Source organism: Prunus dulcis, unplaced genomic scaffold (genome assembly GCF_902201215.1).
Source record: "Prunus dulcis unplaced genomic scaffold, ALMONDv2, whole genome shotgun sequence".
NCBI lineage: Eukaryota > Viridiplantae > Streptophyta > Magnoliopsida > Rosales > Rosaceae > Prunus > Prunus dulcis.
In genome coordinates this window covers 28902-46589 of record NW_023010072.1, presented here as the reverse complement: position 1 = coordinate 46589, position 17688 = coordinate 28902, and the positions used below count along the sequence as shown (strand labels likewise).

Genomic DNA, 17688 nt, shown 5'->3' with positions numbered 1-17688 from the left:
TGCCTCTATATTGCTCCTATATTNCTATTATATTGTGGTTATATTGCTATTGTATTGTATGNTTATTGTGGTTATATTATTGTGTTAATGAAATGTTGTTTTGTCATGGTCAGAAATGGAGACAATTGTTATTCTCGTGTGCTACAATGGAAAATGGGTCACCTCGAAGAAGATGTGCAAATACGAAGGGGGTGACTCAAAAGGCTTAATAGTTCCACGGACCATCAAATTTGCTGAACTGTTGGACCGTGTGCATCAGATTGGTAATACAAACATCAGGGAAGACAAGATTTGCTTAAAATTCTCAGTTTTGGTGGCCTCGAATGAGTGGAAGCACATAAAGATTGAGGACGATGATGATGTCAATTTTTTTTATGAAGTACAATTCCGAGGTAACACCTTCAAAACTAGCTCCCTTACTCGTGAGTATAGAAGATAAAGGACTGACAAATGATGTAGTTCATAGTATGCATATCACGACAGATAGTAGTCGGATGGGTCATTCTTCAGTTGCCATTGTTGAAAGCAATGAAGTAACTTGGAATAATACAAATGTCACTGATTTGGGAGGTGAAGTAGGGACAGATTTTATGGATATGATTGATTTTAGCGAGGTGGAGGAGATGCATGGTGGTGATAATGGTACTGAAAGAAATGAAGTGTCAGTGTACTCTGCCCCTCCTAATTTGGGGTGCTTGAACACAGCTGCCCAGTTGCCAAAAATGCGTTTAGGAGGAGAATCTGAACCCACTCGTCAACATTATTGGAGTCAAATGGGTGAAAAAAAATCGGTATAATGCAGTCGGTGTAAAAGATGAAGAAGCATATTTGGACAGCGGGTTTTCACGAAGCGATTGGAATCCGAAAATTACAGTTGGGCAAATTTTCTCTAGTAAGAAAGCATTGTTGACGGAGTTACGGTTGACGGCATTAAGAGGCCACTTTGAATTTAAGGTGCAATTCTCTTGCACTAAGAGGTTGCTTGTGGTTTGTTGTCAACGTCCATGCCCATGGCGGGTCCGAGCATCGAGAATTGGAGAATACAACTTCATGATTGTGAGGTGTACAACTGTCCATGAATGTGATTTGAGGTTTGTAAGTGACAAGCATCGTCAAGCAACCGCAGCACTTGTAGCCACTTCACTTAAAAGGAAGTTGAAGGATTGTCGGACAATATACACACCAAGTGACATTATGAGAGATGTGAAACACAACTTTGGTTGCACCATCCATTATTCGAAAGCTTGGAAAGCAAGGGAGTTAGCTCTATTGTCCATTAGAGGATCAGCAGAGGAGGCATATTATATCCTTCCAGCTTATTGCTATGAATTGGAGCGTATGAATCCCGGCACAAAAACACACATCCAAACTGATGAGAACAATCACTTTGTGTATTTATTTATGGCGGTTGGCGCATGTATTAGAGGGTTCCGTTCTTCCATGCGCCCAGTTATAGCCGTGGATGCCACTCATTTAAAATCCAAGTACAAGGGTGTTATGTTTGTAGCAAATGCATTCGATGGTAATCGAAATATATATCCTCTTGCTTTTGGGATCGGGGATTTGGAGACGGATGCATCATGGCATTGGTTTTTCACTAAACTTCATGAAGCCATTGGTGAGTGTCCCAATCTTGTTATTATTTCTGATCGCAATGTTAGCATAGAGAATGTGTGGAACAAAATTTTTCCAACTGCACAACATGGCATATGCTTTTATCATATGAAGGGGAACATGAAACGCACTTGCAAGTTGAAAAAGCGTGATCACATACTTATGCACTTTGAGAAGGCTGCGAAATCTTATTCCATTGCTGAATTTGATTGTCATTTTCGCAAGATCAAGCGAAAGGAACATGTTGCTCAATATCTTGAAGAGGCAGGGTTACATAAGTGGTCTAGAGCTCACATGGATGGACGCCGCTACAATGTAATGACAACAAATATTGCGGAGTCAATCAACTCAGTCCTTAGGTTTGCAAGAATGCTGCCAGTGGTTCATTTGATAGGGGAAATTGTTAATCTCCTTGTGAAATGGTTCACCGAACGTCGTGAGTTGGCTTTGAATTGCACAACAACATTGTGCCCCAATTTTGGAGAGAAGAAGTTGAGGAACAGGTTGGAGGATGCTGCAAGGATGAATGTGGTTAAAGTTAATAATGCACAATATAATGTTTTGGACGGTGATATGGACGGCCTCGTAGATTTGACGAACAACAGTTGTAGTTGTAGAAAGTTTCAGCTTGAGCAGCTACCTTGCAAGCATGTAGTTGCAGTTTGCCGCTTCTTGAAAGTAAGTGTATATGCAAAGGCTTCTCGGTATTACACTCGGAAAACCTGGATGGATGCTTATTCGGATAGCATCTACCCGGTACAACCTCACGGAATGTGGGATACTCCTGAAGATGTTCGAAGTCGAGTTGTGCTGCCTCCCATGGCAAGGGTCATGCCAGGCAGACGAAAGAAGTTAAGAATTCCCTCGCAAGGAGAGGGCACCATTAGAAGAAAGTGCTCAAGGTGCGGTTCCGCAGGCCACAATAAAAGCACCTGTAAAAACAATATTCCATTGCGCAATGTATCTTAGACAATAAGATTTGTGTTGCTTTGGTAGGTCATGTGAACTCAACTTTTATTTGTGGTGGGTTTCGTGTTATGTTGAATGGGAATTCTTTTAAATTTGCATTATTTGGGTTGCATTGCTACAGCATGCTGATTTGGGTTGCATTGCTACAGCATGCTGTATTGCTGACAGATTGCTATTATATTGACCTTTTATTGTACTGGTATTGCTTCCTGATTGCAATTATAATTTGAGTGCGAAATTAAAGGGACTGGAATGTAATTCCAAATGGATCCAAAACATTAAAGTTCTTAGAATTCCTATATTACACAGTTACTGTGATACTCCGACTATACCTTCTTTTTTTATTACAAATTCGGCCGATGCATAGGCCAGATGTGGGGCAAATACAAGGTGAAATGTCCTATGTGTTTGACTACATATACTTGTTGAAGGAGCATTACGAATGTCAACCTCAATAGATTGCTCATGTCTTGCCAAGAACACTCTTGAATTTATGCAATGTGCCCAAGCCAGTCCCAAAGCTGGACTCACCCGTCTGCCTGATGTGTCCAGGGACTCCAAGTTTCCCAACCTCACCCCATTCACTCCATCATGTGGCCCAATAAAATCCACCACTTGGTTGGTGACAACCACCACCAACCCAAACTTATTTGCTAAACCCTTCAATGTCCCAGATATGTTGAAGAACATTTCAGACCGCCGTTTCAAATCTGCCGGTGTTGTCTGATACTGTGATCGGAACAATGCAGCAATGGAATCAATGACAATGAGTTTCACAGGTAGGCGGGTGTGATCAATGGCAATAAATGCTTCTATGTCTCCAAGGACATGGATGAGTTCTTGAGCATCATGAACACCATGAACATATATGTCTTCCAATGGCTCCAACCTTATTAAGTTGGGGTATGATGCATGATAAAGGTTGCCTAGTTGTTGCAATCGACGAAATGGGAAGCTGAATTCTGTGAATATGTAGATGGAGGAGCCCCCTAGTCCACCATGTGAGGGTGGGAGCTGAGCTCGTACCGTAAGTTGGAGACAAAGCTGCGTCTTCCCAGAACCACTCTCCCCTACTAATTCTGTTATGGAGTTGCAGGGTATCCCACCCCCCAAGCAGTGATCTAGTATTGGGCATCCAATGGATAATTTAGGGGTTGAAAGAGGAAGGAGCATGAGGTTTTGGGGTGTCATGTTTGTGTAATTTAGGGGGGGATGTGATGGTGCTACAAGGCATGCATTATATATATATAGAGTTCATTTTGAAGGTCTGTACTGTAGGCCATCTGTCTTTTAAGGGATGTTTAATTCATCCTTTTTCCAGGTTGTAATTACTTTTTTGTTTATTTATTAGTATTTTTTTGGACCATATAATTTAAAACATATTCTGATGCAGTACGTCCTGTAATAGGATCATATTGTAACTCTATCACCACTCTATTGTACTGATATTGACATAATATTGCCACTATCCGCATGTTTATTGTATATTTATTGCTGCTATATCGCCACAGAACTGGAGACCGATAAACTGTATACGCACAAATACAAAATGAGGCTTCATCATTCCATAAAATCCTATTTCCAAACTTACATAATACAACAACAGGCCACCCCATCGTTACATAATACAAAAGTACGCCACCTCATAGTTCCATTTCCCTACAAAATGAGGCTTCATCATTCCATAAAATCCTATTTCCAAACTTACATAATACAACAACAGGCCACCCCTATCGTTACATAATACAAAAATACGCCACCTCATAGTTCCATTTCCCTGCTGTTGACAAATTCGAAGTTGCATACTCTTCAAGTGCGGTGACCGCGACCCATGAAATTCATGACCCCGGCCACAGTGATGTTGGCCCAGTTTCCTGCCGGATCCACTATTTTTGCAAATTTACGAAATAGTTCGAATCCCCTTTCCACTTGTTCTTGCTTCAACTTGGCCATTGCTTCTGATTCCTTGAATACCATAATTGCAGTGGCAGGGGCAATTTCAATTTTTTCTTTCATTCTCTTTATATGTAGGAGATGCATGCGCGCATGATAACGAGAGCGAATTGTGCGGTTTTTTATGACACCCCATCTAGCTTGGCCCTCCACAATTTTTGAAACTATGTCTGCATGAAGATTTTTCCAAAACATGGTATTGCCTCGACATTGCTGCATGCCATGGACCAAGTCTGCAGGGAGTGAATTGGGTGACTTGGCTTGTGTTTCAGTCTCCCCTCCTTCAGTAATTGAAAGCGTTGGGTTTGGTGTGAGGTTATGGTCCATGGTCTTTGATATTTATTGTAGCCTGGTGTACAACTTAATTGGAACAAAAGGGGACTAAATGCGATGTGAGTGAAATCAGTGGGGAAGGTAATGGCTGTAAGCAGCAGTTAATGTGATGGAAGTTTTCATTTCAAACAGCTGGGTTGATTAATATAGGCAGGTTTTAATGACCAAACCAGTAAGTCAGAGAGTTATTGGCGGGAGGGATTAGGGGGAGTAATTGGCGGGAGGGATTGGCGGGAGTGTTAGGCGGGATAGTATTGGGCGGGATAGTATGGGCGGGAGTTATTACCCAGGTTGACTTTATGCCTTTTTGTAATATATTTGTATGTTGGACGTTCCCAACTTGGTCATTTTCCCATTATGTCATTGAAATAAGGGAGTTGCCTATTTGCCTAATTCACCAACTCATTCGAATTGACCAATAATGGTTATTGTCTTATTTCTCATTTCACCAATCTCAATTCGTTTCCATTTTGCCATTTTTCATATTTTCCTATTTTCCATGTGTCATCCAATTTTCCAATTTTTCAATTTTTCATTATTTTTGCCTATTTTTTCCTATTCCCTATTTTCCTATTGTGCAATTTCCCAAGTTTCCTTTTGTTCTATTTCCAGTTTTCCAATTTTTCAATGTTCCCATTTTCCCATTATGTACTTAAAAAAAGTTGCCTACTTTGCCTAATTCAGAAAGTAATTAAAATTGTCCAATATGGTAATTGTCTTATTTCCCATTTCCACAATTTCAATTCGTTTCAGTTTTCTTATTTTCCATGTGTCCCTGTTTCCTATTTCCATTTTTCAAAATTTAAGTTTTTGTCCAATTATCCAATTTTTTTTTTTTTTCCAATTGGACTATTTTCTAAGTTTCCTTTTTTTCCTATTTCAATTTTTCAATTTGCTAACTTTCCTTTTGTTCTATTTCCAATTTTGCTATTTTCCAAGTTGCCTTATTTCCTATTTTTCAATTATCCAGTTATCCAATATTCCAATTTTCCAATTATCCAATTTTCAATTTTCCAATTTGCGTATTTGCCTATTTTCCAAGTGTCCTTTTTTCTTATTTCCTATTTCGAATTTTCCAATTTTCCAATTTTCATGTTTTCAGAGTTTCCTTTTTTTCCTATTTCATGTTTTCCTATTTTCCTATTTTCCAAGTTTCCTTTTGTCCAATTTCAAATTTTCCAATTTTCCAAGTTGCTTTCTTTTCCAATTACCCAAATTTCCAATTTCCAATTTCCAAATTTCCTATTTTCCAAGTGTCCTTTTTTCCTTTTTCCAATTTCCCAATTTTCCAAGTGTCATTTTATCCTATTGCCTAGTTTCCTGTTTCCAATTTTTCCTTATTTCCTATTTCCTATTTCCAATTTTCCAATTTTCCAACTTTCCATTTTTTCGCATTTCCGATTTTCCAATTTTCCTTTTCTTCTATTTCCAATTTTCCAAGTTTCCTTATTTCCCATATCCAAGTTTTAACTTTTCACTTTTCCAAATTTCCAAATTTCCATATTTCCTGTTTTGCTATTTTGCTATTTTCCAATTTTCTGTTCTGAAATTCGCAATAAATGCTTAGTTACATAGTCCTATTTTGGGTTCAAATCCACAATTTCCTATTTCCCATTAAGGTTTGGTTTTTTGTCGTTTGGAAGCCAATTTTATTGTTGTTAATGTAATGTTGTACTGCTGTAAATTACAGCCAAGGAGTTAATGGTGTAGTTTGCAATCCCATCAATTGAATGCACCAACAAAATACCCAATATACTTCATATAAGTTCGTACATATAACTGAACCTTCCTATATAGAACTGCAACAGAGGCACCTTCTTAACGGGAAAGGTAATTAGTCTTACTTAAAGGCAAATATTCTCCACTCAACCTAACCATATAGTCGTTTACAACTGGAGACTGAATGTACCTCTATTTTGTTTGTTGCAGGCAACAGCTGTGAATTGTCCCCAGTAATACTTCAACATGTCGGATGTACGCCCTCCTAACGAGCATGTGAGTTACCCGGGGGACCAGCCCGGCATGTGCCATTCCCATCTCCACCTCGGACTCCCAATCATGATCCCACTTCATCTGGAAGTGAGGCTGAGAGCAATGATCCGCTTGACAAAATCTCTGCCGTCAAGCACCACCTCCAATATATGTCAAAGGCAACGGATTGGTGGGAGAGTAAGTGCGATATTCATGGCCAAGTTATGGGAAGCATGTATTTATGGGGCTCTAGCCATCTAGGGTTTTTCAAAGAATAATTCCTATCTGGAAGGAAGATATTCTTTCCCTTAAAATGAGAGATTGAGTCAATTAGGGATTCAGATTTGAATCAAATCTCTAACTGATGGTAAGAAAATATCATAAAATTAATGATTATATTCGCAAATAAAGATAATATCTTTATTTTTTGTCTTAATTAATTGGCCAAATAAATAGGCTCAGTTATTGACCTAGGTGATATTCTTCTTGTCCATGTGGAGCCTTGTGATTGGTCGGTGAAATATATGCTCCCACAAATGCGTCCTCCAGCTTCTGCATGGTGCTTGTAAGGCATGGAAGAGATGAGAAATATTATTCAGGCTTCCCAACTGCATATGGGCTTTCTTCTTTTAGTTGGGCTCATTTTGCAAGTTCGGCTCCTACTTGAAGTAGGCTTTTGACTTCTTCTTAGAGTTGGGCTCCCAATGGGAATAGGCTTGTGATTCCTCCTTGAGCTAGGATGCCTAACCTTTATAAATATAAGGCTTCTCTTCACTCATTTTCGAATTGCAAACTTGTTTTCTTTACTTTCTAGCTTGTGCGAGAGATCTTAGATAATTATACTACTTGTCGAGGAGAGGAGTCTTCATGCACACCAAGGTAGGTCGAATACATATATACATATACATATATATATATATATATATATTCGCGACGAAGATCAGTTGGCTTTGGCTGGCTGGTTGTCACCGTGACTGGTGCCGACTTAAGCGGCGGTGGCTGTTGGTGGCAGTCAGCGGGACCAGTTGATTGCATCACAACCTAGCTAAAGGGTTACTGCATGGAACTTGGCCGTGTCTTGGGGGCCTGGGAGGTGCGCTAGCTCTGGTCTAGGCTTCGTTCCAGCCTGGGCCGGAACTGGCTGCTTGGGCCGCGCTTATTTTTAATTTTTTTGTAGGCCTAGGCTGGAGCGACTTGGCTTGAGTTGTCAACGAGCTAGAGCTCGCATGGGTGCTCGCTACTTCCTACGGCTTGGGCAAAGCCGATTTGGCGGCTTGGGGCGGTGCTGGCAAATTGTTTTTTTTTTAATGCCACAACTTAGGGTTTTGACATGCTATCTGACTTGCAATTTTCTACCTTTTTTACAACTATTCACTGGTCATGTCTTCTGATGATGGTAGCCAATCACCAAGTTTGCAAATGCGTTTGTACATATGAGGTGGTTCCAAGGTGCACAAGAAAAGATTCGTGGCTAATCTGCATCACGTTAAGTCTAAAGCTCACTTCCAGAAGTGGCGTGCCACCTATGCTTCTGTCATACCTGATGACGTGCACGTCTAGCTGGCGGAGTCTTTGACCTACGATGTGCCTTGTGTGGACCCAAATGATCCAAATGCTAGAATTATCACATTCCGTCCCTTCTATTTCTCCTTGGGCTCAACGTTCCCGTTGTCAAAGTTCTTCAGGAAGGTGTTCAGCGCTATGGAGTGTGCCTTAAGCCAATGTACTCCGAACGTTTATTGGGCCATCATGTGTTTTGAGAATTTGAACCGTTTCTTCAAGCTGGATTTGACGATGCGAGAGTTCTTCTACTTCTTCGAAGTGAGGCATTACGAGAAGTATGCCCAGGTTTATATATGCCAAGCCAAGCCAAGCTATTTGACAGCCTTAGCCAAGGAGATCAAGTATGGCACGCCGATGTGTTGGAGGTTAGCGGAGGGTGGGAAGGCGAGGTCGGCGATGGTCGGCTTGTTCATGTCACCTACTGCGATGATATGTCATTATTTTATTCATCTGCTTCAATTTTGTCTGAATTCTTTGATGTGTGACTAACTAACTTATGTATTCTGCTTGCAAAGAATGACATATGCAAAAAACTAGATCTCGGGCTGGACATGGCTAAGGTCTGTAGGGCCTTGAACATCCCAGCGAGGATTCTCGAATAGTGCTGGCTATTGAGTGAGTATCAAGAAAAAGATGGTGGTCTACCCCCTTTAAGGATGTTGAGAAATGGAAGCAATATGGCCCAGACTCGAATGATCTGCCCATCAAATAGGATGAGTCTTGGACCGAACATCCTTAAAAGTGGAAGGCTGATGCAAGAACCTCGCGGGCAAGGGATGTGTCTTCGCTGAGAAAGAAGCCAAGACTTCTTTCTGCTGTGATCAAGTCTTCTTTGAAAGAGGCATCGTCTGCTGAGAAGACTCAAGTAGAAGCTCCTTCTTCGTCATTTGCTAGGTTCAAGCACCTTGTTAGTGTGGATAGTAAGAAGATTGGTGGCATGCAAAATGTTCGGGACATTCTGCTCAAGTCTCTAACTGACAAGCTCACAACTTGCAATTTGCCTTGTAAAGAAGTCTACTCCTGAACCAGTTCACCTGCCGAGAAGCAAAGAGATGCTGATATTCCTCTCTTAAGTTTGAGTCATCTACACTAATCAAGGGATGAAGATTGAACTGGGAGGACTTCTCCTCCGCCTAACCATCACAATCTCGTTGTCAAGCCATGAGTAGTCAAACATGGAGTTGATTCGGAGTCGTTGACTCCTTTGGAGGCAAGGATGGTGGGGGCGAAGAAGGCCAGAGAGTCATCTACTTGGGCGGGTTTTTCGGAAGCCTGAACGGCTGGTCCCAAGGTTGACAAGTCCAACTCTGCAGTGGATGCATATGTGTATAATCTATTCAAGACGAACTTTCTGTCGAGCTCGTTCGCTTGTGTCAAGTTGGTTGATCATATACATCAATCTATTGATCTTGGCACGTTCTCAAATCTTTCCTTGGAGAAACAAAAGGAAGCGGCTGTCAGTTTTTCAAAAAGAAGTAGTTTTTTTCTATTGAGGCCATCGGGAATTCGTCTGTTGTTGCCCTTTCTTCTGCTCAGCTCAGTGAGTTGGAGAAGAAGAATGTTGATATGACTAGCAAGCTCTTAGTCGAGCAAGTCCGCCATGAAATAAGGATGTCGAAAATTAAGGAGAGCATGTCTTTGCTGAAGAGTTCCTTTGCTAAAAAAGATAGTGAACTCAACTCTTCTGTTGATGCTCTACATAGTTGCAAGCTTCTAGTCGAGTTTGAAGCCTATCACAAATCTGGTGAGCAATCCAAGTTTGAGGTTGTTATTCACGCATACTAGTCGGGTTACTTGGACTGCAAGAGTGGGGTCGCTCCTTGTTATTCCATTGTAGATGAAGACGTCGAGACGTTTTTCCCTGACATGACCTCTGCTCAAAGTGAGTAGATCAATGTTGTGGACATAGAGGCAGCGGAAGAGCAAGTGCTGATGAGAATATAGCTGAGGAGGATGATGTTGAGGCAGACGCCAAAGAGGTCGCTGACCATGGGTCTCCTATCGGAATCTCGCAGTAGATGAAGACTCCTTTATCTTTTCAAGTTTTGTAATATGCTTCCCTATTTGCAATAATTGGTCTTATTTGACCATCTTCTTTCTGTTAAACCTGACCGGTTGGTCACTTTATTATGAAAACTTCAATTATTTCTGTAACTTCAATTCGCATTGTGTCTTGTGAACTGCATGAGCGACTAGTTGGTGTCTCTGATGTGCATTTCCCTTAAGATATTTAAATGTTTACTCACCACTTGCTTGATCGGTGCTCTTCTACTTCTCCCTTAGGATGCTTTGAACGTTGTCCTATGTCTCCCTTAGGACGTTTTTGGACTGCGCTCCCCTTAAGACTTTTTTAAACATGAGCTTGCATCTCCCTTAGGATGTTTTATGGAATGTGTCTCCCTTAGGACACTTTTAAATAGCTACTTTCTTTTGACATTTCTTTTGAATGAAAAATTGAACTTGTATTGATGCTTGTATGATTACATTGCTGTTTGAAATGGAAATAACTAGATAAATAACCTGAAATCATGAGTAGTTGCTTCTCTTCCTCAGAAGTGGGTAGGGCTCAGTCATCTGCTAGGAACTGATCCGATAGGCTGAAGCTTCATGGGTAATATCTTTGAAGGTAATAGGCATTCCATTGTCTTGGAATGTCCTTCCCTTCTAAGGTGTCAATTATGTAGCTTCCTCTGCCCCCAAACCGGCTGATCACGTAAGGGTCTTCCCAATCGAGTTTCATCTTCTTTGATCTTTATTTTTGGGCAGTAATGAAAGCCTTTATAATTACAAGGTTGCTAGGTTGAAATTGTCTGACCTTAGCCCTTTTGTTGTAGTAATACTTCAACTATTGCTAGTAAGAAGCAACTCGGACAATGGCTATCTAGTATTCTCCCTCAAGTAGATTGAGGTTGACCTTCATTTGTTCGGAGTTCTGAACAATATTGCCCATCTCAATGCTCATAGAAGGGACAATGATGTGCGAAGGAATGATTGCCTCAGTTCCGTAAGTTAAGGACAAAAGGGATTTCACCAGTTGATCTCCTTTTGGTTGTTCGATAAGCCCATAGTACTCCATAGAGCTCATCTACCCACTTTTCTTCGATGCTTTCCAGCCTCTTCTTTAGACAATCCAATACAATTTTGTTGGATTCCTTGGCTTGGCGATTGCCCTGCGGATATCTCAGAATGGACATGTGTTGCTTGATACCATACTTTACAAGGAAGGCGGTGATCTGCTTGCCAATGAATTGTGACCCATTGTTGGTAACCAGTGACTGTGGGCAGCCAAATCGGCAGATAATGTTCTTCCAGACAAATCGTTCTACAGTGGCTTCTTTAGTAGATGATAGAGCTTCGACCTCAATCCATTTAGTAAAGTAGTTGGTGGCGACGATCATGTCTTTCTTGGCAAGTGCCAGTGGCATGCGATTCACTAAGTCAATGGCACATTGCATGAATAGCCACGGCCTATTTTGCGGATGGTACACTTTGGCAGGCAGGCTAGGAACCAGCTTGTATCATTGGCATCGATCACATCTTTTGACATCCTCCGTGGAGTCATGGCACATGGAAGGCTAGAAATAGCCTATCCTTAGAGCTTTCTGGTCGAGTGACATGCCTATAGAGCGGTTGCCGCACTCGACGTCGTGTATTTTACAGAGTACCTCAAGTGTTCGAGAGTACTTTATGCATGTGAGATGATGACCGAAGTATGATATAGGGATGAGCTTGTTGTTTTGCATGTAGTATCTCGCAGTTTTTTGCTGGTCCTTCCTAGCTTCGGACTTGTCCTGGGGCAGATTTCCATTTGCTAAGTAGTCGATGATGGGGTATTGCCAGCTAGGGTCCCCATCAATCTGCATTGAGTCTACTTGTTCTAATTCTTGGATGCTTGGCCGATCAAGGTGCTCGACCGAGATGGAGCATTTGAATTGGGTGTCCAACGTTGATCCTAAGCTTGCCAATGTATCTGCATGAGTGTTCTCAGCCTGGGAAACTTGTTGGATATTGAAAGTAGAGAATTCCTTCAAAAGCACTTGGACTTTGTCGAGGTATTGGATCATTCTCGGTTGTTTTGCTAGTTCTTTTGCTAAGTGCAGTTTGACGAGCAATGCCTCGTATTTTGCTTTGTTGTTTGAAGCTAGGAAGCCTAGTGTGATGGCTTGTTCCAACAAAGTTCTTTCTAGGGTGACTATGACAACGCCTGCTCCAGCTCCCTTGTGATTCAATGCTCCGTCTATGCTCAATTTCCATATGTCTTTGGGCAGGTCTGGATCTACAGAGGAGGTATCGTATTTTCTCGAACTTTCCTTGTTTTTTTATGACCAACTTCACTTCTTCAGCTGTTAGAGTAAACTCTACAGCAAAATCTGCTAAACCCAAGGCTTTTATAGCAATCTTTGGCTAGTAGAGGAGGTCGTACTGATTGAGTTTGATAGTCTATTGTATGAGTCGCTGATAAGCGTCGGGGCTGTGAAGAATCAATCTAAAAGGAAATTCTGTCATAACGATTACTCTGTGCGCTTGGTAGTAGGGTCTTAACTTTCTCGCGAAAATTACAGGGGAAAAATGAGCCTTTCCATTTTTGGGTAGCGAGTCTCTGCATCGATGAGGGCTTTTGATGTGTACAATATCGGATGTTGTACCCCCAGCTCTTATCGGATGAAAGCTGAGCTGACTGCTGAGTTAGACACCGCTAGGTAGACAAACAATGCTTTGAAGAGTAAGGGAGATGAAGTGAGGTAGGTCTTCAAGTTTTGAAAGAGATTTCAAATTCTTAGTCCCACTTTTCTCTTTGTCCTCTCTTTGTCCTGTCTCAGTTGAGAGCTACTGCTCTACTGTTAGACTTTGTATCTTCTTAATTGTGGCAGGTGATTTCATGTTGAGGATGGCCTTGATTTGATTGGGATGTGCTTTGATTCTTCTTTGGGTGACTAAGTATCCCAAAAATAGGTCGGATGAGACTCCAAATGTGCACTTGCTTGGATTCAACTTCATATGGCATTTTCTGAGTAGGCCAAAGGCTTCGAAAAGGTTCACGATGTGGTCCGCTCATTGGGGAGCTTTGACCAGCATGTCATCTACGTAAACTTTCATAGTTTTGCCTATCTGCTCCTTGAAAATCTTGTTCACAAGCCTTTGGTAGGTTGCTCTGACATTCTTCAGCCCAAAAGGCATGACTTTGTAGCAGTATGTGCCTCTTTCGATTATGAAAGAAGTCTTTGCCAAGTCTTCTTCATGCATTATGATTTGATTGTAGCCGGAGTAGACATCCACGAAGCTAAGTAGTTGATTACCATAAGTTAAATCTATGAGTTAATTAATTCATGGCAGTGGAAAGTCGTCTTTTGGGCATGCCTTATTGAGGTCGGTGTTGTTGATGCAAACACTCTACTAGCCAGTATGCGTAGGAGACTTCTTTAATGAAACTGACAGCTAAGAGCTTCTCGATCTCGGTTTCAATAATGGCAACTTGCTCGGGAGCGAAGTTGCGTCTCTTCTACGCCACTAGCTTATTGGTTGGGTTGACATGCAGTCAATGATTAATGATTTCCGGGTCAATTTCGGGCATGTCAAATGGTGACCATACAAATACAGTGTTGTTGTTATGGAGGAGGGTAGTCAGTTCCACCTTCTCTTCTAGGCTTAGGAAGGAGCCGATCCGAGCTTTTCTTTATGGCTTGTCAAGATCAAGGGGTACTTGCTCAACTTCCTCTTCGAGCTACCATCCTTCTTTAGGAGAGACCTCTAGATAGATTCCCTCGACTTAGTCCTAACTCTTTGATTGCTATTGGGAAGAGGGATTCCTCTAAATCGGTCAGGATCTTGGCTGCATCGTGGTCCTTGATCTGCTAGATGGCCTTCTTTGCTACAAACTTTATGCAATGACCTTCTGTTACTAGTTCTTCAAGGTGCATTTTCTAAGCAAAGCAGTTATTTGTGTAATGCCCATGCATCCTATGGAAGGCACAGTACCTTCTGATTTGCCTCTTAGCTGGATCTCCTTTTATGGGCAGTGGTCTCTTCACCTCAGGCTTGTCCTTCACTTGGGCTAAAATTTGATGTGTGGGGATAAAGAACTTGGTGTAGTTCTCATCTGCTAGAACGTCCCTTTTGGGTTGCGACTTACGCTTGCCACTACACTTGTTGTTGAATCTGTCACTCCTCTGACCTGCCTGTTTGGTCGGTTGATTGGCCTACCTGGTGGACTTCTTGGCGACGATTCGATCTTCTTCCTAGAGCGAGTAGCGTTATGCGGTCACGAAGACCTCAGCCAGCGATAGTCAACTCGCGATATAAGTTGTGCTCAATTGGCAAGCTTTTCTTAAAGGCCTAGGACGCGATTCGGTCGTCACATCCTACGATGTTTGCCTATTATGACTTGAACCTCTTGATGTAATCTCGAAGGGATTCATTGTGCTTCTTGCTCAGGTTGAGTAGGTGATTAGGGTTCTTCTTGATCGTCTGATAAGTACTCCTTGGAAAAGACGAGGGTCAGCTCCTTAAAGCTGTCAATCAACTCGAACGGCAGGGTATGAAACCATTCTTAGGTTGCTCCGCACAGGGTCATTGTGAACACATTCCACATCACCATGTCTTCAGCTTTTTATAGGATCATAGCACTCTTGAAGTGCTTGAGATGGCTCTTTGGATCGGAATCCCCTTTAAATGGTGTGAAGTGATGGCTCTTGGGATCGGAATCACTTGGTCTATCTCCCTGCGTAGGGCATCCTATGAATCTCCTTTGATTTTCAAGTCTCAAAGTTGGTCATTGACGAGTTTCTCAATGTCTTCTACTTGTAAGAGCTGCAGTTCATGCCGGTTTTTCTCACTCTGCAGGCGCTATTGATTAACTTCTTCGTTGACTCGTGATGGGTGACCTCTTTGGTTGTCCTACCTATGTGGCATATTGGTGGACTGCGCCTGCGAAGGATTCTTTACTGCATGTCGACGTCAATTAGTTCTTCAGGAGTGGGCTGCGGAGCGCCTTTCTTCACTTATCTCATGATAAGAGTTGATAGATTGACCTCTATGAGGGCCTACCTCTTATGAACACTTCTTTGTGGGCCCAGGTAGGCATGAACATTGGATCGTAGGCCCAACTTTTCATGCACGTTGATCGTTAGACTCAACCTTGATAGTTACTGATGCTTTGCGACATGCCAATGTGCTGAGCAAGCTTTTATTGTTCTTCTTGTCTGCTTGCCCTTGCTCTACCTGCATGTGACATCTCGAACTGCTTGTGGGTGGTTCATCCATCCTTCTCTCTTGGCATTGCGATTTGAGGCCAAGGTCTCGAACCAAGTCAATCTGGTTGAGGAGCTGTCCAACCAAGTTGTTTTGGTCGCCTAGGCATTGAGTCAGCTAGCTAACTCTAACATCAAGGTCTACTTGATTTTGCGAATCAGGAAGAGAGAATTGCGTGGAGCCCAATTGCACACGGGCTACAGTTTCATTGGAGGTGTACATGGGAGCGTATGTTGAGTGCGGTGGCAAATGAGGGAATGAATGACGTTGCTCCAAGATTGGGTTGTAACTTGTGATGGTGGTGAAATTGCATTGCCGTGATGGTGGGCTTCGGATCCAGCTATAAGGCTATCTGGATGCGGATTACTAGGGTCGACTGCAAGGTTGTGTGGCAACGAGGTCGTGGTGGCCACGGGACCGTGAGGTGGAGGACCGGTGCTAACAATTGAGCTATGCGGAGGTGCAGCACTTGCATCCACAAGCCATTGCGTTGGAGCCCGTTGTGGATTGAGTCGTCGCTGCGGTTTTGCTTCTCGTGTGCTTGGTTCCAACCATGGATGTCTGGAAAGCTTCGGTTGAGTGATGAATAGGAGTAAATAGATTCCTTTGTTTTAAGAGCACGTGTTGAGTATAACTCGTGCTCTCAATGAAAGCACAAAATGTTTGTGCAAATTTCTTACAGAAGAATATTCGCATGTAGATTCTTCACCCTTCGAGCTTCTTTCTCTCTCTTCCTCGGTTCTAGTGAAACAAATAAGAGTAAAAGACCACCCCCGATGGGTATTGGCCAAAAGCCCTCCGATGTCTAATTTAGTTCGATTGGATCTTTAAGAAAAGATGCGGCAATAGCTAAAATGAACAGAGTTTTCTCTCACACGGAGAGATAGGTGGCCTTAGCCATGTGTGATGGCACTTAGCTCTGTGAAGAGATAGAGAAAGAGGCGGCAAGAGAGAGAGTGAGAGGTGTCACTCTCGGGTTTTAGAGCTTGGTATTGAATTACCTTGTGTGTTGAATGTGGCCATGTAGTTATAAGACTCTAGCCATCTTGGGTTTCCAAAGAATAATTCCTATTTGGAAGGAAGATATTCTTTCCCTTGAGAGATTGAGTCAATTAGGGATTCAGATTAGAATCAAATCCCTAATTGATGATAATATCCCCAGAATAGGATAATATCCTAAATTGATGATTATATTCCCAAATAAAGATAATATCCCTATTTTTGGACTTAATTAATTGGCCAAATAAACAGGCGCAATTACTTATCTAGGTGATATTCTTCTTGTCCACGTATGCCTTGTGATTGCCCGGTGAAATGTATGCTCCCATAGTGAGTACACAAAATTACATTTTGTGTTTAGGGTTCATATTGGTTTTTTTTTTTTTTTTTTTTTTGGCTGAAAAGAAACCCATTATGATTTGAGTTTTTTGTTGACAAGAAACCCGTTGTGATTTGTGTTCATAGGGCTAAGGCAGTAAAAGGATTCAAAGTAATCTCAAGTTCTTTCCCTTTTTATTCTGTCATTTTTGGGGCATATTGTTCATGTTGAAAATTTTGTGACTCACTGCAAAAGCATCATTACGTAGAGTTTCCTAATTGTAATGATGGGCATGGTTTTTACACAAGTGAGATTAAAGACCTATTGGACCAAGTCATGGCCAAGGCTTTAATTTAGATGTTCGAATATCCTGGCCAATTTATGGCTAATTATCAACGAATTATTATTATATGATGATTTCCTATAATTAAAAGGATATTCTTGAGGATTGCGTGGTATTGAAGGCAATCAATTAGAAAGATTGATCTAATTGATTGTGATCTGATGTTGGCCGTGACCTAATAGGAGATTACTTCCTTCGAAGGTTAGGGTTACGTGCATATAAAAGGAGAGGATGCTTCATAGCCAAAGACACACAACTTTTAACAAACTCTATATTAAAGCTAAATCTTTCAGTCAAAGACACTTGTCTCTCTGTTATTTGCTCTGCCAAGCCTCCTTGGTATCGATTGCCAACTGACTCCATAAGTTGAAGGCCA

General features: G+C 41.7%; 2 protein-coding genes across 2 annotated transcripts; one reads left to right on the top strand and one right to left on the bottom strand.

Annotated features, from left to right (window-relative positions):
* Positions 1–172: 172 nt before the first annotated feature.
* Positions 173–2583, top strand: LOC117612792. Its single transcript, XM_034341437.1, has 3 exons — positions 173–392; positions 484–614; positions 733–2583. Exons 1-3 carry the CDS (start codon positions 173–175, stop codon positions 2581–2583), a joined length of 2202 nt encoding a protein of 733 aa, XP_034197328.1.
* A 229-nt stretch (positions 2584–2812) lies between these two features.
* LOC117612791 (DNA repair protein XRCC3 homolog) lies at positions 2813–3774 on the bottom strand. Its single transcript, XM_034341436.1, has one exon. It carries the CDS (start codon positions 3772–3774, stop codon positions 2893–2895), a length of 882 nt encoding a protein of 293 aa, XP_034197327.1. The 3' UTR covers positions 2813–2892.
* Between the last annotated feature and the right edge of the window lie 13914 nt (positions 3775–17688).

What these genes read in the sequence shown, in the direction of transcription:
- LOC117612791 (XM_034341436.1), bottom strand. Translation starts at nt 3,774, where the DNA reads ATGACACCCCAAAACCTCATGCTCCTTCCTCTTTCAACCCCTAAATTA.
- LOC117612792 (XM_034341437.1), top strand. Translation starts at nt 173, where the DNA reads ATGTGCAAATACGAAGGGGGTGACTCAAAAGGCTTAATAGTTCCACGG. An exon ending in TTATGAAGTACAATTCCGAG is followed by an intron (nt 393 to 483) that starts GTAACACCTTCA and finishes ATATCACGACAG; the next exon opens with ATAGTAGTCGGATGGGTCAT. An exon ending in ATATGATTGATTTTAGCGAG is followed by an intron (nt 615 to 732) that starts GTGGAGGAGATG and finishes AAATGCGTTTAG; the next exon opens with GAGGAGAATCTGAACCCACT.